Here is a 25,156-nt window from a genome sequence, read left to right as displayed (position 1 = left end):
CGTTGGCCGGGAAGGAGAAGTGTGGGGCCGGGCTTTCTGTGGGGTGGGGCTGGGCACCTGCATCAGTGTGGCCATGACTACTTGGATGTTTGGGGCCAGGGCACCCCGGTCACCGTCTCCTCAGGTAATTGCACCCCTGCCGGCCTCGCTCGTGCTCTGGGTGGTATGTCTGGGGGCAGGGGAGCCCGCGGTCTGCTCTGCACACTCAGGTGCCAAGGTGTGGACGCTGCGGGGGCCAGGAGGGTTTGTGTCAGAGCAGAAGCAGGGCTGTGTCTCTGTGCGATGCTTTTGGTTACTGGGGCCAGGGGACCCTGGTCACCGTGTCCTCAGGTAAGACTGGCCCCTCTGTCCCATCCCTGGGGCAGAAGTTTCCCGAAACTCCCCGGTCTCTGCGGGGCCGTCTGGGGAGCCCAGCGGGCTGCTTCTGAGGCTGTGAGGTCCTCGCCCTGTGAGGCCTCTCTGTGGGGAGCGGGCTCTGCCAGAGCGGGCTCTGTGTCCGGGGCTCGCAGCCCTGAGGACTGAGGGCGTCGGCCGTGGCCGGGCTGCTGGGCAGCCGTGAGGTTTTTGTACGCCCCGTAACGGGGCCCTTGGCAATGTGATAACTTTGAATACTGGGGCCAGGGGACCCTGGTCACCGTCTCCTCAGGTGAGTCCTCACAGCCCTGCTCTCCTCTCTCTCTCCGGGGCTTTTTGCTGCATTTGGGGGAAAAAATGAGGGTGTCTGGGTCTGAGATCTGGAAGGACTGGGGGCAGCCCGGGCTCGGGAAGGGGCTGGCAGCCAGCGGCTCCCTCCCCTCCTGGCTCTCAGCCACCCTTGCCTCCTGGGGCCGTCCCGTCGGCCCCACCGGTGGGGTTTGAGGTCCAAGGCCTTAGCCGGACCCAACTTCTTGTCCGGGGTCCCCACACAGTTGTCACATTGTGACAACTGGTTCGCCTACTGGGGCCAGGGGACCCTGGTCACCGTCTCCTCAGGTGGGTCCTCACAGCCTCCCCAGGCTGGCTGCACTCGGAGGGGGTCAGGCTGTTGGGGTTTCTGGAGGCCAGGGAGGCGGGCAGAGACAGGGGCCTGGAGGTCGCCCTGAGGACGGCTGTACTCAGGGACAAGGCAGCTCTTTGGCTGGTCCGGCCACACAGTCCAGGCCTTCTCGGCCGCCGCCGCGACTGTGGGAGAGCAGCCGGTGGCATCAGGCTCTCCAGGGCCGTGGCCCTTGGGGTGGACTGGACTTTGGAATCCCTGTTAGGGGCTGTTGGCTTGCAGTCAGGCCGCCCAGGCAGGCCGCGGTCTGGCTTCCACAGGGTCTCAGGGGCAGTGGGGGTGACTTGGATGATCGGCGTCCGTGTGGCCCGGAGACCGTGCAGACTCTGAGTCGGGGCAATGCCGGGCCGGGCCCGGGGGTTTTGGTGGGGTGCGGATGGCGATTTCACCACTGTGATTATTACGGTATGGACTACTGGGGCCAGGGGACCTCAGTCACCGTGTCGTCAGGTAAGAGCGGCCCTGCCAGGGCCCTTATTTTCTGCTCCTTTCCTGGGGTTTTCTGAGCATCGATGGAGGGTCCTTGGGACATGCCCCCAGGGGCAGGCTGGCCGGGAGGGGACGAGGGCCGGGTGCCTTCGGGACTTTGGAGCCTCTCGGTTTCCTGATGTCTTCCTAAAACTAGAGTAATGCCTGCATACCCTGTGGAGTAACTGAGCCCCTGCAGAGGGGCCTGGAGGCCAGGCGGGCCACGTGTGGGCCAGGACCCCCGCGGCCACAGGGCCGAGCGGCTGTGGTTGGTGCCACCCGGGTCTTAGAGCCCTGGTGTCGGCTGAGGAGTGTGCAGGGCTAGCTGTGTTTGCAGAGCGAGCAGGACACCACAGCTGGAGTGTGGGGTGAAAGACTGTCCTCAGAATGAGGGCTGATGTTCTGTGCTGGACTGTTGACGATTCTTGGTCAGGAACGGAGCCACCCGGGCGAGGAGGGACACGGAGTCCTGCTGCCCGGACGGCGGGTCTGGGGGCCAGGGAGCTGGGCTGGGGCAGTCAGCGTCTCAGGGAGAGGCGGCTGCTCGTCCTAAGTGCATGCTTCCTAAACTCCGAAGGACAGGGCGTCTTTGAAGGGCTCCTGAGAAAAAGAGTTCACAAAACTGTGACTTTGCCATGTTGAGATTTTCAAGGATATTAGACTTTTTTAATTGTATCAGGCAATTAACAACCCAGAATCACGTCTTTCTGGAGTCAAACAAGAAGTAGGGCCGCGGTGCTGTCGCCCCCCTGCCGGAGCGGTTTTGATGTTGATAAGTTAGGGTTATTTTTGTATTTAATTCAGCGGTTCTGCAAGTGCTGAGTTAGCTGAGGCGCGGCGAGGGGCCAGGCTGCAGGTGGCAGGAAGCAGGTCACGCGGGCTGTCTATTTTAGGGAGCCAGAAAACACACTTGGCAAATTTATAGTTTGTGGCTAGCAGAAGTGGTTTTCGGGTGGTTTTGCCCAGCCCTGCGAGGCTGAACACAGCCGCCCTGCAAAACAACACCTGTGTGATTTGCATTTCTAAAATAAGGCCAAGACACTGCAGGAGCCCGCCGCTTCCTTCTTCAGCTGAGTTTAATTTTTCGGTCTTAGCTCACCAACATCTCAATTACGCTCATTTCCAAAATGAGATGTTTAAGAAATTAAACTGGTGTTAGGGACAGTTTACAATGCGTCCGTGTAAGTTTTGTCTAATTTGTTGTCCCTGCAAATGGTTGTTGACCTCAAAGCACCCTCCGGTGCCCCCACGCACGGTTCTTGCAATCACTGCGTTTGCAGTATTTTAAGCGAGACGATTTTCTCTTTGTGATGAAGAGGCGCTTAGATATTCTGATAACATGGCCTTCCCGTCCGCATGCTTGCAGACCACTTTTCAAGCATTCCTGTTGGGACAAATTTTAGGTGAAACCTGAGTGATTGTCCTGAATGAGTTCAGTGAAGCGTGTTGCTTGTTGGACTAAGAGGAAATCCAGTCAGGTCTCGAATCAGAAAGGAGCTCTGCCGGGCTCCCGCGCTGACGGAGCCCCAGTGGAGTGTCTGCCCGGCGCCCCCGGCCCCCCGTGGCTGGGGGTCCCCCGGGGCCCGCCGTGGCTGGGGGCAGCAGTCGTGGCTTCCGCCACCAGGCCAACCGGCTATGCAGCAGCCAGCCGATTTTAATGGATTTGGAGGAATTCTTCAAAGACCCCCACGGTGACCAGGGAGCAGAGCTGGTAAGAGAGAACTTTGTATTTGGTGTTTTGGTTTCTGCGTGGTGAGGACTCGGTCTTTAACGACTGCTCCGTGAAACAAGGAGATTTATCTGTATGAGTGCCTGAGCGACCGTCGTCTTGGTCCCTCCCATGTAACTTTCTCTAAGGATGTTTCAAGGACACAGATGGAAGGGCTGCCCTGTGGCTTCTTAGCTATCCATCCGAGGGCGCAGACGCTCTGGCATACGCAGGGCGCCACTTACGCTGTGTTCTGGTGGTAAATGCAGCTTTGGGAGCGAGGTCGTTACTGTGCGTTTGAAAGTTGCCTACTGCCTTGTAAAAGAGCTTTATGATAAAGAGCAGAATGAGAAGTGCAAACTCAGATAAGTTACATTTTTGGTCATATTTAATGATGATTTCTGTTTGGAGGGAATTTAGCTAAAGTCGGGGGCCTACTTTAGACCCAGAAGGCAGGAGTTCCGCTACGGGCAAGTGCCAGGAGGGGGAAGGACAAGAGGGGAGAGCCCTGGGCACTGCAATCTCAGCCGAGAAGCAGCGCTGCAAAGACATGGCCTTTTCCCGCTGATGACAGCAAACACTCAATCGTTGTAAAATGTCCTGATGAATTTTAACTGGCCAGGAAGTATTTTACCCAGGACGCCGAGATGGGAACGATTGATAATGCTTGGGCACCAAGAGCCAGCTCAGACTGAGGCCATGACAAAATAGGGGTCCCAGTGGAGAAATCCACAAGGACACACAAGGGTGTAAAAGGCAGGGGTTAGCACCAGAAGGGACTGACCCGGAGCCAGGCCTGTCTACACAGGGTTCCTGGATACGATGGCTTTAGCTTGAAGGCAAGGAGGTCCGGTGGTCTCAAACTTTCTAGTGAGTCTCAGGACCGAGCTCTCGGGACTGACTCTACAGTACTACCCTGGGCTGCCCAAAGCAGTCCTCACCTGAGCTGGACCAAACCATTTTGAACTGGCACTTCTGAGCTGAACCAGGCTAAGCCGGGCTGAGCTGGACTGGGCTGGGCTGGGCTGAGCTGCACTGAGCTGAGCTGAACCAGGCTGGCTGAGCTGGGCTGGGCTGGGCTGGGCTGAGCTGGGCTGAGCTGGGCTGAGATGGGCTGAGCTGAACCGGGCTGGGTGAGCTGGGCTGAGCTGGGCTGGGCTGAGCTGAGCTGAACCGGGCTGGGTGAGCTGGGCTGAGCTGGGCTGAGCTGAGCTGAGCTGAACCGGGCTGGGTGAGCTGGGCTGAGCTGGGCTGGGCTGAGCTGAGCTGGACCGGGCTGGGTGAGCTGGGCTGAGCTAGGCTGGGCTGAGCTGGGCTGGGCTGAGCTGAGCTGAGCTAAGCTGAACCGGGATGGGTGAGCTGGGCTGAGCTGGGCTGAGCTGAGCTGAGCTGGACCGGGCTGGGTGAGCTGGGCCGAGCTGGGCTGGGCTGAGCTGGGCTGAGCTGGGCTGAGCTGAACCGGGCTTGGTGAGCTGGGCTGAGCTGGGTGAGCTGGGCTGAGCTGGGCTGGGCTGAGCTGAGCTAGGCTGAGCTGAGCTGAGCTGAACCGGGATGGGTGAGCTGGGCTGGGCTGGGCTGGGCTGAGCTGGACTGAGCTGAGCTGAACCGGGCTGGGTGAGCTGAACCGGACTCGGTGAGCTGAGCTGAGCTGGGCTGAGATGGGCTGAGCTGAACCGGGCTGGGTGAGCTGGGCTGAGCTGAGCTGAGCTAGGCTGAGATGGGCTGAGCTGAACCGGGCTGGGTGAGCTGGGCTGAGCTGAGCTGAGCTGGGCTGAGATGGGCTGAGCTGAACCGGGCTGGGTGAGCTGGGCTGAGCTGAGCTGAGCTGAGCTGGGCTGAGCTGGGCTGGGCTGAGCTGGGCTGAGCTGGGCTGGGCTGAGCTGGGCTGAGCTGGGCTGAGCTGGGCTGAGCTGAGCTGAACCGGGCTGGGTGAGCTGGGCTGAGCTGGGCTGAGCTGAGCTGAGCTGAACCGGGATGGGTGAGCTGGGCTGAGCTGGGCTGGGCTGAGCTGAGCTGGGCTGAGCTGAGCTGAGCTGAACCGGGCTGGGTGAGCTGGGCTGAGCTGGGCTGGGCTGAGCTGAGCTGGGCTGAGCTGAGCTGAGCTGAACCGGGCTGGGTGAGCTGGGCTGAGCTGGGCTGAGCTGAGCTGAGCTGGGCTGAGCTGAGCTGAGCTGAACCGGGCTGGGTGAGCTGGGCTGAGCTGGGCTGGGCTGAGCTGAGCTGGGCTGAGCTGAGCTGAGCTGAACCAGGCTGGGTGAGCTGGGCTGAGCTGGGCTGAGCTGAGCTGAGCTGGACTGAGCTGAACCGGGCTGGGTGAGCTGGGCTGAGCTGGGCTGGGCTGAGCTGAGCTGGGCTGAGCTGAGCTGAGCTGAACCGGGCTGGGTGAGCTGGGCTGAGCTGGGCTGAGCTGAGCTGAGCTGAACCGGGCTGGGTGAGCTGGGCTGAGCTGGGCTGGGCTGAGCTGGGCTGGGCTGAGCTGAGCTGAGCTAAGCTGAACCGGGATGGGTGAGCTGGGCTGAGCTGGGCTGGGCTGAGCTGGAGCTGAGCTGAGCTGAACCGGGCTTGGTGAGCTGGGCTGAGCTGGGTGAGCTGGGCTGAGCTGGGCTGGGCTGAGCTGAGCTAGGCTGAGCTGAGCTGAGCTGAACCGGGCTGGGTGAGCTGGGCTGAGCTGGGCTGAGCTGAGGTGAGCTGAACCGGGCTGGGTGAGCTGGGCTGAGCTGGGCTGGGCTGAGCTGAGCTGGGCTGAACCAGGATGGGTGAGCTGGGCTGAGCTGGGCTGGGCTGAGCTGAGCTGGGCTGAGCTGAGCTGAGCTGAACCGGGCTGGGTGAGCTGGGCTGAGCTGAACCGGGCTGGGTGAGCTGAGCTGAGCTGAACCGGGCTGGGTGAGCTGGGCTGAGCTGGGCTGAGCTGGGCTGGGCTGAGCTGGGCTGAGCTGAGCTGAGCTGAGCTGAACCGGGATGGGTGAGCTGGGCTGAGCTGGGCTGGGCTGAGCTGGGCTGAGCTGAGCTGGGCTGAGCTAAGCTGAGCTGAACCGGGCTGGGTGAGCTGGGCTGAGCTGGGCTGAGCTGGGCTGGGCTGAGGTGAACTGAGCTGAGCTGGGCTGACCTGAACTGGGATGGGTGAGCTGGGCTGAGCTGGGCTGGGCTGAGCTGGGCTGAGCTGAGCTGGGCTGAGCTAAGCTGAGCTGAACCGGGCTGGGTGAGCTGGGCTGAGCTGGGCTGAGCTGAGCTCGGCTGACCTGAACCGGGATGGGTGAGCTGGGCTGAGCTGGGCTGGGCTGGGCTGAGCTGGGCTGAGCTGACCTGAGCTGAGCTGAACCGGGCTGGGTGAGCTGGGCTGAGCTGGGCTGAGCTGAGCTGGGCTGAGCTGGGCTGGGCTGAGCTGGGCTGAGCTGGGCTGGGCTGAGCTGACCTGGACTGAGCTAAGCTGAGCTGAACCGGGCTGGGTGAGCTGGGCTGAGCTGAGCTGAGCTGAGCTGAACCGGGATGGGTGAGCTGGGCTGAGCTGGACTGAGCTGAGCTGGGCTGAGCTGAGCTGAGCTGAGCTGAACCAGGATGGGTGAGCTGGGCTGAGCTGGGCTTAGCTGAACCAGGCTGGGTGAACTGAGCTGAGCTGGGCTGAGATGGGCTGAGCTGGGCTGAGCTGAGCTGAGCTGGGCTGAGCTGAACCGGGCTGGGTGAGCTGGGCTGAGCTGGGCTGGGCTGGGCTGAGATGGGCTGAGATGACCTGAGCTGGGCTAAGCTGAACTGGGCTGGGTAAGCTGAGCTGAGCTGAGCTGGGCTGACCTGAACTGGGCTGGGTGAGCTGAGCTGAGCTGAGCTGGGCTGAGCTGAGCTGAACTGGGCTGAGATGGGCTGAGATGGGCTGAGCTGGGCTGAGCTGAACCGGGCTGGGTGAGCTGGGCTGAGCTGGGCTGGGCTGAGCTGGGCTGAGCTGAGCTGAGCTGGGCTGAGCTGAACCGGGCTGGGCTGAGCTGAGCTGAACTGGGCTGGGTGAGCTGAGCTGAGCTGGGCTGAGCTGAGCTGAACTGGGCTGAGCTGGGCTGAGCTGGGCTGAGCTGAGCTGGGCTGGGCTGAGCTGGGCTGAGCTGGGCTAAGCTGAACTGGGCTGGGTGAGCTGAGCTGAGCTGGGCTGAGATGGGCTGAGCTGAGCTGGGCTGAGCTGAACTGGGCTGGGTGAGCTGAGCTGAGCTGAGCTGAGCTGAACTGGGCTGGGTGAGCTGACCTGAGCTGGGGTGAGCTGAGCTGAGCTGGGCTGGGCTGAATTGGACTCATTAGCCAGGGTCACTGAGCTGGCCCAGCAGACATGGACTAGATAAGCTGGCTTGGCTCAGAGGAGTTTGATGTCCTGGTGTGGGCTAGATTCGTTTGCATTGGGCCATTTAGTTCTTGTTGGGCTGAGCTGGCCTTGCTGGACCGTCCTGACTAACATTGGTCTGACCTCAATGACCTGGTTGTGCTAAGGATGGGCGAAGGGGAGTCTGCATGGTCCGACTCTTCACATACACCCCTCCGCTGACCCCAGACACACTGGCCAGGGCTGGGGGCTGGCTGGGGGCTCCTCTTCTTGCTGTCAAGCTGTGTCACAGACGGCTCATGGGGCTTGTGGCTGAGCGTAGCGGCCTGGCTCCCATGTCTCAAAGGGAAGGCAGCAGTGGCTGAGGCCGAGCCATCCTGAGCTGGGAGCCAGGGTAGCAGACTGCTCGAGGACAAGGCAGAGGCCACGTCTTCCCCCCAACTTCCCAGCATTCCAGAGCTGGGCTTCTGCAGCAGGGTGGGGGCTGCCGTGCCTCCCCTTCCTGGCTGGATTCGGCCTCAGCCAGCCACCGACTGTTGGTCCAGGCTGGGGAGGACAAGAGGCCAGCCGTTGTGGCAGTGGGGTGAGGGAGCCATAGGGCTGGCTCTGGCCCGCCTGGAGGAACATGGGAAGAAGAGCCCTTCTCACTCATCTCCTGTCCCTCTCTGGTTCTCAGAGAACCCGTCCCCTCCAAACCTCTTCCCCCTCATCACCTGTGAGAGCTTCCAGTCCGATGAGACCCTGGTGGCCATGGGCTGCCTGGCCCGGGACTTCCTGCCCAGCTCCATCACCTTCTCCTGGAACTACCAGAACACCAGTGAGGTCGGCAACCGGGACATCAAGAACTTCCCTTCGGTTCTGAGAGAGGGCAAGTATGTAGCTACCTCTCAGGTGTTCCTGCCCTCCGTGGACGTCCTCCAAGGCTCCGATGAGTACCTCACGTGCAAGGTCAAGCACTCCAATGGTGAAAAGTCAGTGAAAGTGCCCATCTTAGGTGAGAGCCGGGCCCTCCTACCCGTGGCCAGGTGGGCAGGGTGGGGCCAGGTGGGCTGACGCCTTGTCCCTTCCCTGCAGTGCCTGCAGAGCTGCCCCCCAACGTGACTGTCTTCATTCCACCCCGCGACGCCTTCTCTGGCAACGGCCAGCGCACGTCCCAGCTCGTCTGCCAGGCCAAGGGTTTCAGCCCCCAGCAGATCTCCGTGTCCTGGCTTCGTGATGGAAAGCGGCTCGAGTCTGGCATTGACACCGGCAGGGTGGAGGCCGATGACAAGGTGTCCGGGGTTGTGACCTACAAGGTCCTCAGCATGCTGACCATCACCGAGAGCGCCTGGCTCAGCCAGAGCGTGTTCACCTGCCAAGTGGAGCACAACGGGGTTGTCTCCGAGAAGAACGTGTCCTCCATGTGCACCCCCAGTGAGTGGTCTGGCCCCTTATGCAGCCCCTCATGGGATCCCTCACATGCACAGCTGTCCACTCAGGCCCACCACTCCCTGAGCCTTGGCTTCCTGGAGAGGCCAAGGGCAGGGAGGTGGGGGCCCAGCATTCCCCTCCAGTGGGGCCTCGGGGCTCAGGAAGGCTCTCTGTGAAGTCAGTCTATGTTCTTTGGGGAAAATCTCCACCTTTGCCTGCTTCGCATCCAGCCGGTCACTGACATAAATTCTCTCTTGATCCAGATTCACCTGTCAGCATCAGCATCTTCACCATCCCCCCCTCCTTTGCCAGCATCTTCCTCACCAAGTCGGCCAAGCTGTCCTGCCTGGTCACAGACCTGGCCACCTATGACAGCCTGACCATCTCCTGGACCCGCCAGAATGGCGAGCCTCTGAAAACCCACACCAACATCTCCGAGAGCCACCCCAACATCACCTTCAGCGCCATGGGGGAGGCCACCGTCTGTGTGGAGGACTGGGAGTCGGGGGAGCAGTTCACCTGCACAGTGACCCACACAGATCTGCCCTCACCGCTGAAGAAGACCATCTCCAGGCCCAAGGGTAGGGACTGGCTCCTCCGCAGCCCAGGCCTCTCCCACGGCCGCTGGAAGTCCCTCCCCACCGGGCCCCGGCCTGAGTTCACCACTGTCTTTCCTCCCACAGAGGTCGCCAAGCACATGCCATCTGTGTACGTCCTGCCGCCAAGCCGGGAGCAGCTGAGCTTGCGGGAGTCGGCCTCGGTCACCTGCCTGGTGAAGGGCTTCTCACCCCCAGACGTGTTCGTGCAGTGGCTGCAGAAGGGGCAACCCATGTCCCCCGACAGCTACGTGACCAGCGCCCCGACGCCCGAGCCCCAAGCCCCCGGCCTCTACTTTGTCCACAGCACCCTGACCGTGAGCGAGGAGGACTGGAGTGCCGGGGAGACCTACACCTGTGTTGTAGGCCACGAGGCCCTGCCCCACATGGTGACCGAGAGGAGTGTGGACAAGTCCACCGGTAAACCCACCCTGTACAACGTGTCCCTGGTCTTGTCTGACACGGCCAGCACCTGCTACTGACCACGGGGCCGCCCCCTCCGGTGGATCCCACAGCCCCTGGCTGATCGCTGTGTGTGCTTGTGTGCAAACTACCCTTGTCAATGGGGTGGCATGTGGCATTTATCAAAATTAGAAATAAAAACATCCATTCAAACGATGCTCGTCCTGAGTAAGCCATGCTCTCGCCTGCCGGGGCCATGGCTGTGCTGTCTGCACCCCCAGACCACCCTCCCTGCCCCCACCCAGCCTCTGGACGTCCCTGTGCTCCTTGCAGACCGAGTCCATGCTCACCACTCCTGTAATTCCTCCCACAGCCACATGACTGTGCAAGACATACTCACACGTGTGCACACACGTGATGTAGACAGATGCACCTGCATGTAGACACAGACACACACAGAGATGCATGCGTAGGGACACACATGTGTGCGTGCACACCCACACACACGGACACGTACAGCCACGTGCACACATGGACACGCATGCACAGTCACAGACACACACGCATGGACACACGTGTACACGCACACCCACACACACGGACACGTACAGACACATGCACACGTGGACACACACGCACACAGTCACAGACACACACGCATGGACACACGTGTACACGCACACCCACACACACGGACACGTACAGACACATGCGCACGTGGACACGCATGCACACAGTCACAGACACACACGCATGGACACACGTGTACACGCACACCCACACACACGGACACGGACAGACACATGCACACAGTCACAGACACACACGCAGACACACGTGTACACGCACACCCACACACACGGACACGGACAGACACATGCACACGTGGACACACACGCACACAGTCACAGACACACACGCAGACACACGTGTACACGCACACCCACACACACGGACACGGACAGACACATGCACACAGTCACAGACAGACGGACACATACACGCACGTACACACACGCAGGTGCCAGCCCTCGCACACTGTGGTCCCTCTGGCAGGAACTGCTGCCCTGTCCGGCCGTGTCACTTTCTGCAGGGCTTCGTGCCCAAGCTCTGCTTGTCCCTCTGTCTCAGCTTGGAGGTCTGGACTCTGACCTTGGCCACCACTCCCGGGTCTGGGGCCAAGGAAAACCCCTGCCCGTGCCCAGGCTCTTGAAGGCAGCAGAACCCCAGCGCCCATAGGTGAACAGGGCCTGGCCTGTCCTGACTCGCAGGCGTGCCTGGACATCGGCCCCAGAGGCAGAGAGGCTCTTACTTGCAGGGGTAGGCTGCAGAGCACCTGATCTGAGTGGAGAGCCCCAGAGAACACCTAGCCCTGGAAATGGTGGGAAACGAGGTCCCCAGGAGCAGGAGTGAGGGAGTACAGAGCCCGGTGGGCAGAGAGGGGCAGGGGCTTGAGTGGGATCTCCTCTGCCAACAGCCATAGGCAGCACAGCCCCCTCCAGGCTGCCTCCGAGACCCTCTCTGCACACCAGGCCCTTAGGAGCCTGAGCTTGAGATGCCCCAAAAGGCCCAGTTATGCAGGGGCTGCTGACCCCACTGAATGTCTTCAGCCTGTCTACCCCAGTGTCACCCTCCTTGGAGCCTCAGGGTTCTATCTGACCCCTTAGCCCCAGAGAACTGGCAGGGCAGACAGCCAGCTAGGGCCCCACATGGGCTCTCACGTGTGCCACGCACTCTGAGACGGAGAGGCAAGGAGCGCCCCCTTGGCCCAGACACATGCCAGCCCCCCGCTGCCATCTTCGCTGGCCTCAGTGGCCAGGGGCACACCCACCCCCAGTCCACAGCTGGCAGAAGGCCCTGCTCCCTGCTTCTCTCCCGGGCGGCCCTGGCTGTATGGCCCCTGCCACCAGGAGCGCTCGGGACACCGTGAGCCGCCCCAGCCCGGCCATACCCCTGTGTCTGTGTCGCTCTGCCACCCCACAGCAACTCCACGAGGTGCTCGGGGTCACCCCCTGCTCTGCTTTGGCCACGTCCTGCCTCGCCCTGACCCACCGCCTCGGGCTGCCGAGGCCCAGCTAATGCTTGGCTCAGACCCTTCCCGACTGAGCCCGGGGCCCTCGACCCGCAAGGCAGTGCCTGTGGGGCTGGGGAGCCACGTGCATCCTCTCCCACTGCCCCCACCCGCCTGGCCCTCCTGGGGCAGCACAGCCGAGACCCGAGGGCGGGCCTGGGGCTGGGCCTTGCTGGAGCGCGGCCTGACCCCTCTGTGCTGTGTTCCCTGCAGAGGGGGAGGTGGGTGCCGAGGAGGAAGGCTTCGAGAACCTGAACACCATGGCGTCCACCTTCATCGTCCTCTTCCTCCTCAGCGTCTTCTATAGTACCACGGTCACGCTGTTCAAGGTAGCGGCGGGGCTGCCGCGGGAGGGGGAGGCGCGTGCAGCACCGGGCAGTGGGAAAGGAGCTCACGCAGTATGTCGTCTGCAGGTGAAATGACCGGGCCGCGAAGGACATCAGAGGCCCGGGACCTGGAGCCCAGGGGGCAGCTCGCGGAGCCCGTCCACTTGTCCTCGGACTTTTCCCACGTCGCCCCCTCCCCCTTCCAGCTCGAAGACTCAGCCGAGTGCCGGACTGTGTGTGGAGCCCACAGGCCCGAGTCCACTCCGAGCATTGCTTTGCAACGGACACGTGTGTCGCCTTCAAATAAACGTGTATATTTGATCTTACGAAATGCTCCCTTGTGCAGGTTTTTGTCCCAAGGTGCACTCCTCGTGTGCTGTGTGTGTGTCGAGGGCCCGTGGGAAAGGGAGGTCCGTCTGCACACAGGCCTGCCAGGGGACACTCTGGGGAAGGGGGCCCTGCAGTGGGTCCCAGGGTCTCGGGCATGTCCCGTCTGCTGAAGGACGACGGCCAAGCGGGACGCAGGCCCAGGCCTGATCTCCCACACATGGCGGGAACCAGGAGCCAGGCTTGGGGCTCGGGGGGTTTGTGTGTGACCCGCGGGGCCTCCGCCGATGGGTCCCCGCACCATGCGTGGCCCCCGTCTCCATCCCCAGCCCGCCTGGCTGCCCCACAGGCTTGTCCCACCCTTTGCGGTGTCGGGGGTGGGACTGAAGAGCGGCAGGAGCACAGGGCGCGCACCCCGCCGTCGGACTAATCCCTGACGGGTGTGTGGACAGGAGCAGCAGTTTCTGCTGAACCGGTGAGGAGAGTACCTGCCAGGGAGAGGCGCGGGGGCACGGCACTGCGCGCCCACGTCTCTGCGCTCGAAGGGCAGGCGGTGCCAGGCCCAGGACCTCGGAGGAGGCAGAGCGCAGCCAAGGGCCTGTGGAACCGTGTCGGGGGCTCGCTGGCCTCCATGCAGATGGCCAGGGTGGCCCACGGGCCGTGGAGCCGTGGCAGCGAGGGTCTGGGAGGGGCGGGTGGGGAGGAGGCAGAGAGGGGAGGTGCAGACCTGCACACCTGAGGGGTCGGGGAGGCAACGGCGAGCATGGCTGTGAGCCGGCTGCTCGAGGGTCCCGGGACATCTGCACCCCGTGGACGCTCCAGGTGGGCACTTCGCGGCTCCGGCTTCGTCTTGGTTACGTGGACCCCACCCCGGCCCAGCGCCACAGCTGAGGGGGGCCCCAAGCGGGGATGCCCCTGCACTGCGTTTGTGCACCAGGACCCCCGACGGGGGGCGCACATAACAGAAACTCAGTCGTCTGGAAGTCAGGTGTCAGATGGGGGTGTCGGCAGGGCCGGCCCCCCGGGCCCGGGAGGGAGCACGTGCTGCAGGAGGGGCTGCCACCGTCCTCGGCTTGTAGGTGCGTCTCTGCTGTCTGCCTTCCCGCACACATGGTGTCGTCCCCGTGTGTGCGCGTGTCCAGATCCCCTTCGACGAGGGTGTCCATCATGTGGGATTAGGGTCTCAGTCTCCATGACCCTGTTCCCAAACAAGGCCCCGTTCTGCGGTGCTGGGGCGACGGGACGTGAGTACGCACACCGGGGCTCACAATTCAAGCCGTCGCAGTCCACCCTCTGGCCCCCGACGTTCACGTCCTGCTCCCGTGCCAGAGTCCTGAAGTCACCCCATGTTCGAGATCTCACCCAAATACCAGCTGAGTCAGCGAGAGGGGGGACAGGAGTGCGACCGACCGCGGGGCACAGGTCTGTCCGCCTCCAGACCTCCAGACACGGAGCTGGGGCAGGTGCGGGGTGGACCGTGCGGGCCAGCAGGGAGCGATCCGAAGGAAGACAGGCCAGGTCCAGCAGGGCTCCCCATCCGATGATAAGGCTCCAGAAGAATCCACTTCAGCTCCACGCTCTGTCTGCAGAGCCAGGTGCAGCAGGCCCACCCTCCGAGCCCCACCACGGGGCAGCGGCGCCCCGAGGCCTGGGTCCTCTGCGCCCTCCGCGTCCACGACGCTGTCCTGAACGCCAGCCTTCCTCCACGTCCCTCAGGCAGGCACCTCTGTGCTCCCGTAGAACTCCCAGAAACCCTGTCGGCCTCCCCTACAGTCCATGGGCAAGACGGCCCTGCGCGGACCTTTCCCGGGGAACCACGTGGCTGCTGCCAGCTCCTCCCAGACGCTTGATGGGACCACACGCGTGACCCCCCAGCGGGAGGAGGACTGGCCAGACCCCAGCCCCGCGTCCAGGGTGGCAGAGACCTTCCCGAAGCGTCTAGTTCTGGCTCCCGTGTGCCGCCTCCTCCTGCATTCCCCAGGAGCAGCGAGCGTAGGCCGGGCCCTCTGCACTGTGCGTGGACAGCTCCTCAGCCAAGTGCCCACGCCCGGCCCTTGCAGGCCTGCTCCACACCAAGCACAGCGGCACCGTCTCCGTGGCGCCGTCTCCGTGGCGCCGTCTCCGTGGCGCCGTCTCCGTGGCGCCGTCTCCGTGGTGCCGTCTCCGTGGTGCAGTCTCTGTGGCACTGTCTCCGTGGCGCCGTCTCCGTGGCGGCACCCGAGCTCTCCCAGATGAGAGACGCTGTCTGCCCGGCTCTCCCTCCATTCTGAGTCCTCACGAGGGTCACCTTTCACATCCACACTTCTGCCAACAGTCTTCAGGACAGTCTGCCTTTTCCTGACATGCCCCTCGAGGCGCCACTTCTGCCAGCCAGCCGGCTCCAAGGCCACGTCCGTATTTCTAGCTGTTGGTTGCAGCAAACTCCACTTCTGGTTCCAAAACCTGCTTTTGTTTCCTGCGGGCGGCTGGAACGACAGACATTACTTGTGTCCGTTCTGGGGGCCGAGAGCCCAAAATCAGGCTATGGGGGTTAGACTCCCTGGGTCCCGTACCTCCACACCCTGGTGGCTGCCGGTTTTGGGCTACCTGTGCCTCCCTGGCTTGTCGCCTATCCCTCCAAACCCCCTCATCCGCCCATGGTGCGTGTGCTGTGCGTCCCCTTTCGTAAGGACCAGGCACAGGGGGTTTGGAGCCCACCCTCCGGCAGTATGACCTCTCTGAATCATTAATTCACCCACTAGGACCTTATCTTCAAATGAGGTCACGTTCTGCGGAGCAGGGGTTAGGACACAATTGGGCCCGCAACCCACCCACGCCCGGCATCTGCCCCATGGTGTGGTGTGGGAGTCCTGGCAGGGCGCGAGGGAATGCCGGGGATGCTATGTAGGGGCCCCTGGGACGTGGGTGGGAGATAGTCCTGTTGGGAAAGCCCAGGAAAAGGTAGGGGCAGGCTGGCCGGGTACTTGGGAGAGTAGAGAGGTGGGTCCTGCCCCAGGGACCCATGGAGTGGGCGGCTGGAGAATGGGCATGTCTGGTCCTCTCTGAGCAAAGGCAGCATGGTGTCTGGGGGGCTTGGCACGGAACAGGGGCCACAGACTACGGCGGCAGAGCTGTCAGGGAAACAGGCAGGGACCCCCGCTCACTCGGCCACTCTTGGCCAGCCATGTCCCCAGGAAGAGGACAAGGGGACTGCAGCCAGCCCACTAGGGAGCCTCATTCAGGGACCTGCCACCTCTGGACCCAGTGTCCATGAGTGACAGCCCATGGGCCCAGAGCACCGCAGGGCGACCTGCGCCCCACCCCAGGGCATGGTTGAAGGCCTTCTGTGAAGACAAAGCACTCATGGGCCTGGACCCCAAGTAGCAGAGGCCTTGGGGCCAGGCACTGGGGAGGGCAGCGTCTGATCCCGCCCACTCCTCAGGGAAACACACGGAAGTCCAGCCACGAGGCCCCTCTGCAGGCATAGGGGTCCCAGGCCTCCTGCAGGTTGGCCGAGGGCCAGCATTTGGAGGCCTGGGGGGGGGGGGACATGGCCCCAGGCCCATCACCAGGGTGTACCTTGAATTGGGGTCTAGGCAACACGGGCTCTACAGTGGGGGAAGCACCCGTTACTGGATTCGAAGGACAGGAGGAGCTACGGGCCACACCTGAGCCCCCTCCCCCACCACCCTGAACCTCCAGGGCCCCCAGTCTCACAACCCCTGTCTGTCTTCCAGACCCCGTAACCCCGCTGGATCTATTTCCCTTGGTCTCGAGATGTGAAGCCCCACAGGAAGACAACCACGTAGTCCTGGCCTGCTTGGCAAAGGGACCCTCCCTGAAGTCCGTGCAGATCACCTTGAAGTTGGAGGGGCAGGACCAGATCCAAGAGACCAAACTGATCGTCCTGGACAGAAGACACACTCAGCTGTCCTTACTGGTCACCCCCCAGGAGCCAGGCCCGTACCACTGCAACGCTGTCAGCTGGAGCCCCAGCCACCACATGGAGAAGCCCATCCAGTGGCCAGGTGGGCGGCCCCCGGACCCCCGAGGATGGCCTGCAGGGTCTCCCGCACCTGCCACCCAGAGGACGAGGACGAGGCCGGCACCCGGGCCCCTCAAATCCTGTCCCCACAGACCCTGTGCCCAGCGTGCAAGAGAGTCTGTGGCGGAACGTGAGGCCTCCCATGGCCCTGTCCCCACCTCTGCACCCTGCAGCCCACTCGGCCCTCCCTCCTGCCGTCCCCAGGTCCTCCTGGCCGCCGAGCAGCCTCCCCCTGGTGCACACACCGTCTGACCCTCCCCCACCACTCTCCCTCCGATTTCAGAGTCCCGGAAAGTGAAGACCTCCCTGTCGACTCGCAGGCCATCCCTGTCAGAGGAGCCCACCAACACCCTCAGCACTGCCAGGGTCCCAGGTGAGGAGCCCCCACCCCAGCGTGCCCCCTCCTGCCTTCCCGTCCCTTAGGCTGACTCCTTCAGGCAGTCCTCTGTGACTTCTCTGGGTCAGGACGGGCAGGCACTGAGGCGGGGTCTACGGAGCCCTGACCACACAGTAGGCCCTGTGCTGGGCACAAGCAGATGCCCCCTCAGACCCCTTGTGAACAGGAGACCCCCCACCAGACACCCTGCAGAGAGCACAGCGGACAGGGGCGGGGCCACAGACCAGCACTGGACTCACCTGGCCCAGTGGACAGGGCTCAGACGTGAGTCTGTCCCAGAGCCTCGTGTGAGGACATGTGGCCGATGTGGCCAGAAGGACGGGACTTGGCCTATGACTCTTACAGAGCTGTAGCATGTCACCCTAAGGCTCAGGAGCCGTGACAGTGGACCCGGGGGTCCCTGCAGCAGGACCCCCTCTCAGTGAGCTGCCCCTCCACCCGGCTGCCTCTCCGAGGGTCACAGCTGCCTGCCTGGCCCTCGGGGAAGGGTCCAGGGCTCACTCCTCCAAGTGGGGCAGCAAGCCATGTTTGCAAAGAAGGGAAGCCCCAGCGCCAGCCCTCTGGGGCATCGGTGTGGCCCACACGAGGGGCAGAAACTGTGGTCTGTGTGGCCCCTCCGTGGGCCCTCCACAGCCCGCCCCACCCGTGACGACCCCATCTCTGAATACTGCCAGTTCCCTGGCTCAGCACAGCCCGGTCAGACCCAAAGGGATGGGACATCAAGGAGAGGTCAGTCCTCCAGGCAAGGATGCAGAATGCCACCCTGACCTGGGGCAGGGGTACGTGCCAGACCCCGTCCATGGGGAGCCTGGCTGACGGGGACCCCGGCCCTGGCAGAGCTCCGGGGACTCGCTGCAGGCAGGCCGGGAGGGCCTCCACGGGAAGATGATCTCCGTGGGGCAGACAGCTGTGCTGGCCCCATGAGCCCAGCCCTCCCAACAGGCCAGCACTCTCCACCTGGGAAGGCCACACGGCCCGTAGCCCAGAGCCTGTTTCCTACAAGCTGGGGATGGTCTTTGCAGTTTTAGTGGGATGGGGGGTGGGGGAGGGTGGAGACACAGGGGCCCCATGTGACTGCAAAACCTAAATATTTACCGTCTGACCCTTAACAGAACAAACTTTCAGGCCCCTAGTCAGTCCCAAACCTAAGGCCTGATAACTTACTGGCCATTCTCGCTCTAACTGTAGGGGTGAGTGTGGCATGGTGACCACTCAGGAGCCCTGAGGAAGGGCCAGCAGCAGGTGCGGATACGTCTCCGGACCCCAGAGAGCAGGAAGGCTGAGGGGCCCAGGGAGACCACGGCCCCGACTACGAGTCCCGCTGGTCTCACGCCCTCTTCCCCTGCAGTGCCCTCCACCAGCCACACCCAGACGCAAGCCGCGGAGCCAGGAAGCCCAGGGGATGCCATGCGCAGAGGCCAGTTCCTTGGGACGCAGAGCCAGGGAAGAAGGGGAAGAACGGCCTGGGGGGACCCTGGGGAAATCCCGGCCTGCAACCCAGCCCCCAGCCCAGCAGTGGGAGGCCAGGAAGCAACAAAGGGGGGGGGGGTCTGCACTGGGGAGCCAGCGGGCCTGGGCCTGGCACTGCCCCCAGGCACCGAGGTCCCCCGCTGACCCAGGGCACTCCCCTCTGCAGACTGCTGGAACCACACACACCCTCCCAGCCTCTACGTGCTGCGCCCTCCCCTGCGGGGGCCGTGGCTCCAGGGAGAGGCCTCCTTCACCTGCCTGGCCGTGGGGGATGACCTGCAGGAGGCCCGCCTGTCCTGGGAGGTGGCCGGGGCGCCCCCCAGCGGGGCCGTGGAGGAGGGGTCGCTGGAGGAGCACGTCAATGGCTCCCAGAGCCTGAGCAGCCGTCTGTCCTTGCCCGTGTCGCTGTGGGCCTCGGGGGCCAGCATCGCCTGCGCGCTGAGCCGCCCCAGCAGGCCCCCCCAGCTGGCGTCCGCAGTGCCTAGAGAGCACGGTAAGCCGCTCCCAGGCCCGGGGACAGGGAGGCTGCCCGCCCCCACACACACACCCCACCCAGCTTCGCCCAGGCCGCGGGTGGCCCCAGCATGACAGGGCTTGTCCCCGCAGCTGCCACGGCGCCCAGCAGCCTCGCCGTCCGCGTCCTGACCGTGCCCCCCGCGGCCTCCTGGCTCCTGTGTGAGGTGTCTGGCTTCTCGCCCCCCGACATCCTCCTCACCTGGCTCAGGGGCCACGCGGAGGTGGACGCCACAGGGTTTGGCACTGCACCGCCCATGCCCCAGCCTGGGAACACCACGTTCCAGACCTGGAGTGTCCTGCGTGTCCTCGCGGCCCAGGGCCCTCTCCCGGCCACCTACACGTGCGTGGTCAGGCACGACGCCTCCCGGAAGGTGCTCAACGCCAGCTGGAGCCTGGACACGGGTGAGTCACACACGGACGCGAGGGTGTCCCCCCCCCCCCCCGGCCTCCGCGAGCACAGGCTGGGGGGAGGGGCAGCCCCCAGGAGCCAAACGGCCCCAGGGCTGTGCCACTGGCCTGCTCGGTGTCTGCCGGGCGTCTGCAGTGGGCTGTGGATGCCCTGACACCGGCCCCCTGAACCCTGTCTGCACACCGCACGCTGGACTAGGAGGGCTGGGAGGTGCTGTCTCCCCCGCCAGGCCCCAAAGAGCAACCATCTCCCCCCAAGACATGCCGCACTGCTGGGTGCGGAACGGGCCTCCCCTGGTGAGGGGGTCGTCCCAGACCCTACCCTCCAGGGACGTCTGACCCTCCCCGAGCCCCAGGAGGCCCGGTGGTCGGGGAGAGCAGTCAGCACCTCGGAGCCAGGCACACCCAGAAGGGGAGCTGCTCCCGGTGCCGGGGATCTGACCAGCACACGCCCACAACAGCCCCTGACTGCAGGCCGCCGAGGGGGCAGCGGGTGGGCCCTCCGGGGTGGGAGCTCATGGTGGAGGGTTAGAGCTAACTCTCCCCTCCGAGGCCCTTGTTAGACCCCCTTGCCAGCCCATCGGGGAGCAGCACCCTGATAGAGCCCCCTCCCGGCCCAGCAAGGCCCTGGTGGGACAGTGCTGGACACCTTAGGCCGAGCAGGCCGCAGGACACCTCCCTCCTCCCGCTTATGGAGAGGCAGCAGGTGGTCCGGGCGCCAGACTGCCCTCGGGAGCTGGGGGAAGATGCCCAGTGGAGGCCATGGCAGCAATGTGGGGGCCATGCGGGGAGGCTGGTCGGGCTCCTTGGCTCGGACGCCCCGCCAACAGCCCACATCCTGCCATGAGCATCCGTCCACAATGGAGCAGATACCCAAACAGCGCTGACCCCACCACCTCCTCCCACCGGCTCGGCAGTGGGGGCATCCCGGTGGGCAGCAGCCTGAAGGGGTCCCCCAGCCCACCTGCCTCTACCCCAGCGTGCCTCCCCCGAAGTTCGGCGCGGGGCCAGCCCTGTCTGCCCACCTAGGCTGGGACCCCTTGTCCTCAGCCCAACTTCCAGGCATTGCACCCTAACCCTCTGGATGCCACCTGCCCTGGGCCGCCTGTCACGGTTCATGGCCCCCGGGTATGTTCTCCAGCCCCCACAGTAGTCTCCTGGCCCTGCTTCTCCTCCCTCCCCTGGACTCCCTGAGGGCCAGGTCCACACTGACGCTCCTCCTGGCTCCACTCTCCTTCACCCAGCTGCCCGGAGGCACAGACCCAGGCTCTCCAAGGTCTGATGTCACAGGTGAGGCCAGACCAGCCCCCGGGCAGACCCAGACCCAGGCTGGACACTGATCTTCCCTCATGCACGGAGCCCCGGCTACGGGCTCCAGGTGTGGGTGCACGTGCGCACCTGGGTCACCGAGCACACACCCGTGCCCAGCATGGGAGAGGCCAGACAGCCCAGGGGCCAGGGCTCAGCTCGAATGAGGCGTCCCGGCTCTTGCGCTCCCTTCCCCTGGGCCGTGGCTTCTATGCCTCTGGTTGCCATGGGTCCTCGGCCAGGCCTCTCCCAGTTTCCGCACACGGCCAAGCCTCCCCAGGGCCCAGCACTGCCCTCACCCTGTGCCTGCAGCTGTGCGTCCCTCCCCAACCGTGGACTTGGAGCCTCCAGGGCCCAAACACACCAATCTTCCTGCAGGGACAGAAGTACACCCACTTGCCAGGGTCACACACTCAGAGGGTGCAGGGGGCCTAGCCTGACCCCCAGGGCCCCCTGGGAGCAGATGGGGAGAGAGCCCTCCTCCGGGCAGGCCAAGCCCTCACCAGCCCACTAAGGGCTGGGCCTTACAGACAGGCCTGCTCAGGGAGGCAGCTGGGGCCCTGCCCGTGTCTCCTGGACCCCTCCTCCAGCCAGGAGGGCAACCTCAACCCCGCGGAATGAGCCCGTGCTCCGCGCTCAGCGAGGCCTCAGCCGCTTCCTCTCTGCGGCCCAGCACCCTCATCCTTGTACTGCGGCTGTGCTCTGCTTCTTCTGGGGTCCTGCTTGCTCTCCCCGCAGGACCCCCGGGCTCCCCCGTCCTGCACCCACAGGCCTGTCCTGCCTCTCAGCCTAGCACAGCTCCCCTGTTCCTAAGCAGGGTGGCGCCGTGGCACACTCAGCACAGGCCCGGCACGCGGGCAGCCACGATGCTGGGGACACTTGTGCTCCGCGTTGTCGCTGGAAAATAACACATCCCCCTCCTCCTGACCCGGTCCTGCTCCACAGCTCGCGTGAGGAGGTCCCACAGACAGAAGCCTGGGGCTCTCCAGCACCCAGACACCTCCAGCCCTTCTGCTTCTCTGCCAGCCCCTTCCGGGCCCTCCGCAGCTAATCACAGTGCCCGCTGCTGGCCTCCTGCTGTGAGGCTTCCCACAGCCCAGCCTCGTTCAACAGCAGAGGGAATTCCGAGCCTGCCATCACGATGCAGGAGATGAGGAAGGACAGCCAGGCCGCAGGGACAGACGGGCAACACCACGTACACCCTACAAACGTGCTTCCTTAGTTAAAGCCACTAAAGATGGGGACACACAGAGGTCCAGCTGACCTGGCTCCTAGAAAGAGAACATTGTCGGCCACCTTACCCCACCCTGCCCACGGGGGACAGAGGGACGTGAACTCTACCCTGGGCACGGGGGACAGAGGGACGCGAGCCCCACTCTGCGCACGGGGGACAGAGGGACGCGAGCCCCACTCTGCGCACGGGGGACAGAGGGACGCGAGCCCCACCCTAGGCATGGGGGACAGAGGGACGCGAGCTCTACCCTGCGCATGGGGGACAGAGGGACGCGAGCCCCACTCTGGGCACGGGGGACAGAGGGACGCGAGCCCCACCCTGGGCACGGGGGACAGAGGTGTGGGCATCCAGGGAGGAGAGACGCATGAGGGAATCAGTCAAGGCTTTACCGTCCGCACGTGCTGACATGAGGAGTGGGTGGAGGGATGAACCCAATGGCATCTTCTCTGCCACTGACTGCCCCACACAGGACCTTTGCTCCGTGTCCACAGCAGGGGGCCGAGCTGGGTCAGATCTCCCGTCCTGCGTGGTGTTTACACCATAAAGCCCCCGTGGAGGGAGGGTCCTGACCCCACCCCAGACACGAGTGGAAGCCACTTCCTGCCAGCCCGACTGGCTCGAGTCCTGGTTAGACAGGCCCCGTCTAGCGCTTCTCCAGGCTGTGCGCCACGGACTGCCCGCTGGTGTGTGCTGCCACGCGGAGTGGAGGCTGCCAAGGAGGCATGTCCCCCACCCTCCCCTGTCCTCTGTCAAGCCCTCTCCACTGCAGGGCTCGGCTGCTGCCCCCGTGGGGGACCGGAACGCCCGGCCTTCCCTGGACGACGCTCTGTCCACGGGCGACCATTGTCACATTTGGCTGAGCCTCAGCTGTTCCCCACTACCTTCCACCTGCCTGGAACAGGCTTTCCCGAATTATCTGGAGCGAGGACGGTTGCCTTCCTGAACGTGTCGTGTCCACCACGGAGCGATACCTTCCAGAGAACAGTCGGGCGTAATTACTAGAAAAATGAAATGAACGGAACGCAGACGTGCCCGTCTTGTTACTAGACCCGCAGACTGCTCCAGTTGGCAAGCCCACACGGTCTCCACGCTTGCTTCCTGCGCCCATGACACGGCACGCGGGTCCTGGGCCACACCGCCCCAGACCCAGCATCGGCAGCCCTGGTCAAGCCCAGAGCGGAGCCTCAGAAAATGCGTGTAGGGGAACAGCCAGGAGCACGTCCGCCGGCGATGGTTCCGTCAGGACTTCCTGCCAGGGGAGGGAGTGTGCCGGCTGGACCCATCCCCAAGGCCCCCGTGCAGTGGATGCTTGGACGTGCTAGGCCCTTGCTTCAAGGCCCTGGGGGGCTCCCTGTTGCTCTGAAGGACCCCAAACAGCCCCGGCTCCCCTTCCGAGCTCCCCACTCCAGCTACACGGGGCCCCTCTGCCCTCCTGGCGTCAGGCTGCGTCCCAGAGCATGGCGCTCCTTCCGCGTAGAGTGCTGTCCCCGGTCCGTCTGGCCCCGCTCATCACAGCAGCCGCTCCTGACGGGGGCTTCCACCGCGGCCTGGCAGGGTCCCCGTGTGTCCACACCTGCTGGGTGCCACCCATCTCCCACCCACACTCGTCACGGGGATGTGCTGACTTATGTGGCAGCCTGCTGGGTGGCAGTCCATCTGCGCCGCTCGGCGATGCTGGGCCCGCCTGGCTCCACGGAGCCCCGGTGTCGGGGGGAGGGGTGGCAGGGAGAAAGTTCACAGACACGCGTCAGGGGGGGCGCTACGTCAGGAGAGGGGCGCCCAGAGCCGCCGCCTGTCCCTGGGCAGCCCGCCGTGGGCAGGCTGAACCTTCTCACCGGGGCCCTTGCTCCCCAGGTCTGGCCGTGGCCCCCCCAGCCCCCCAGAGCCACGATGAGAGCGGCGGGGACTCCACGGACCTGGAGGACGCCAGCAGACTGTGGCCCACGTTCGCAGCCCTCTTCCTCCTCACTCTGCTCTACAGCGGCTTTGTCACCTTCCTCAAGGTAAGGCAGCCAGCACCCCTGTGTGCAAGGCTGGGGGACACTCTGGGCTTGGCCCAGGGAGCCCACGGGCAGCGGGGGTGTATACGGCCATCAGGGGCCACGGCACAGGCCCGGGCCTCTCAGCCCTGAGACAGCGGAGACCCCCCCGCCCCGCGGCCTCCGCCCTCCTCCTGTGGAAACAGATGCTGGGCTCCTGCTCACGTCTGACTTGGCTGGCAGGACTCAGGGGCCTGGGGCCTGGCCTCTGGGGACCCTGCCCCTCACACCCGCCCCCTTCCTGACCCCGGGCTCCTACTGCAGGTGAAGTGACCCCAGGAGAGTAGACGCCCGGCATCTGCAGAGAAGGGAGGCCCGGCCTCCATGCTGTCGCCAAGGGCAGAGGGGCCCACCCTGGACTCCAGCCCCATCTCTGCCCACCCCAGGCCCACCTCTGTCCACCTCTGTCCAGAGCTCAGCCACCAGACCCAGAGAGGAGGGTGTCATTCCCTGCACGTCCCCAAGCCAGCAGTCCTCACTGCAGCCCCTTGCCTTTTCACCTGCCAGCCGGCCCCATAAACAACCTTGCTCATTCCACCTGCCTCCTGTCTCCCCGTCTCAGTCATCTGGGTCTGCCTCGGGTCAGAGGACCCAGGGGGCTGAGGGCAAGCGTCCAGGGATTCACACCCAGGACTGGGATGCGGTAGAGACAGGGAGCACAGTGGGAGCTGCCCCATGGGAAGAAGCTGGTGGGGCCTCTCTGCCCTGAAGGGAATGTGAGGTGCCGCTCCCGTACTTGTGGGCACACGCGTGTGGGCACACACGCTAACACACGTGCACAGGGAGGTGCCGCTCCCGTACTTGCGGGCACACACGTGCGGGCACACATGTTTACACACGTGCACGGGGAGGTGCTGCTCCCGTACTTGCGGGCACAGGCATGTGGGCACACATGTTTACATATGTTCACAGGGAGGTGCTGCTCCCTGTACTTGCGGGCACACGCGTGCGGGCACACATGCTTACACACGTGCACGGGGAGGTGCCGCTCCCGTACTTGCGGGCACACGCGTGCGGGCACACACGCTAACACACGTGCACAGGGAGGTGCCGCTCCCGTACTTGTGGGCACACGCGTGCGGGCACACATGCTTACACACGTGCACGGGGAGGTGCTGC

General features: G+C 64.2%; 4 gene segments (V, D, J or C); all 4 read left to right on the top strand.

Moving 5' to 3' along the window:
* LOC123793498 (Ig alpha-1 chain C region-like) overlaps nt 1–25,156 on the top strand; it is a 159,256-nt gene that overhangs the window by 258 nt on the left and 133,842 nt on the right.
* The window catches only part of LOC123793501 (Ig gamma chain C region-like), a 131,420-nt gene continuing 106,337 nt past the window's right edge, over nt 74–25,156 (top strand). Inside the window, 3 exon segments of the C gene segment in view lie at nt 74–124; nt 210–330; nt 733–972. Of these exon segments, the coding sequence occupies nt 74–124; nt 210–330; nt 733–972 (412 nt within the window).
* On the top strand, nt 1,381–10,133 carry LOC123793509 (Ig mu chain C region-like). The segment is given in 5 exon segments: nt 1,381–1,486; nt 8,186–8,503; nt 8,584–8,922; nt 9,183–9,500; nt 9,603–10,133. Coding segments are annotated over 5 exon segments (1,413 nt in total).
* On the top strand, nt 15,278–24,573 carry LOC123793508 (immunoglobulin heavy constant delta-like). The segment is given in 8 exon segments: nt 15,278–15,305; nt 16,358–16,648; nt 16,949–17,038; nt 18,411–18,479; nt 18,699–19,025; nt 19,139–19,450; nt 23,853–24,001; nt 24,302–24,573. Coding segments are annotated over 8 exon segments (1,275 nt in total).

The sequence above is a fragment of the Ursus americanus genome, chromosome 26, assembly GCF_024610735.1.
Source record: "Ursus americanus isolate L20-20 chromosome 26, mUrsAme1.1.p, whole genome shotgun sequence".
NCBI lineage: Eukaryota > Metazoa > Chordata > Mammalia > Carnivora > Ursidae > Ursus > Ursus americanus.
The sequence above is the reverse complement of the archived record's forward strand: the minus strand, read 5'-3'. Positions and strand labels throughout refer to the sequence as shown.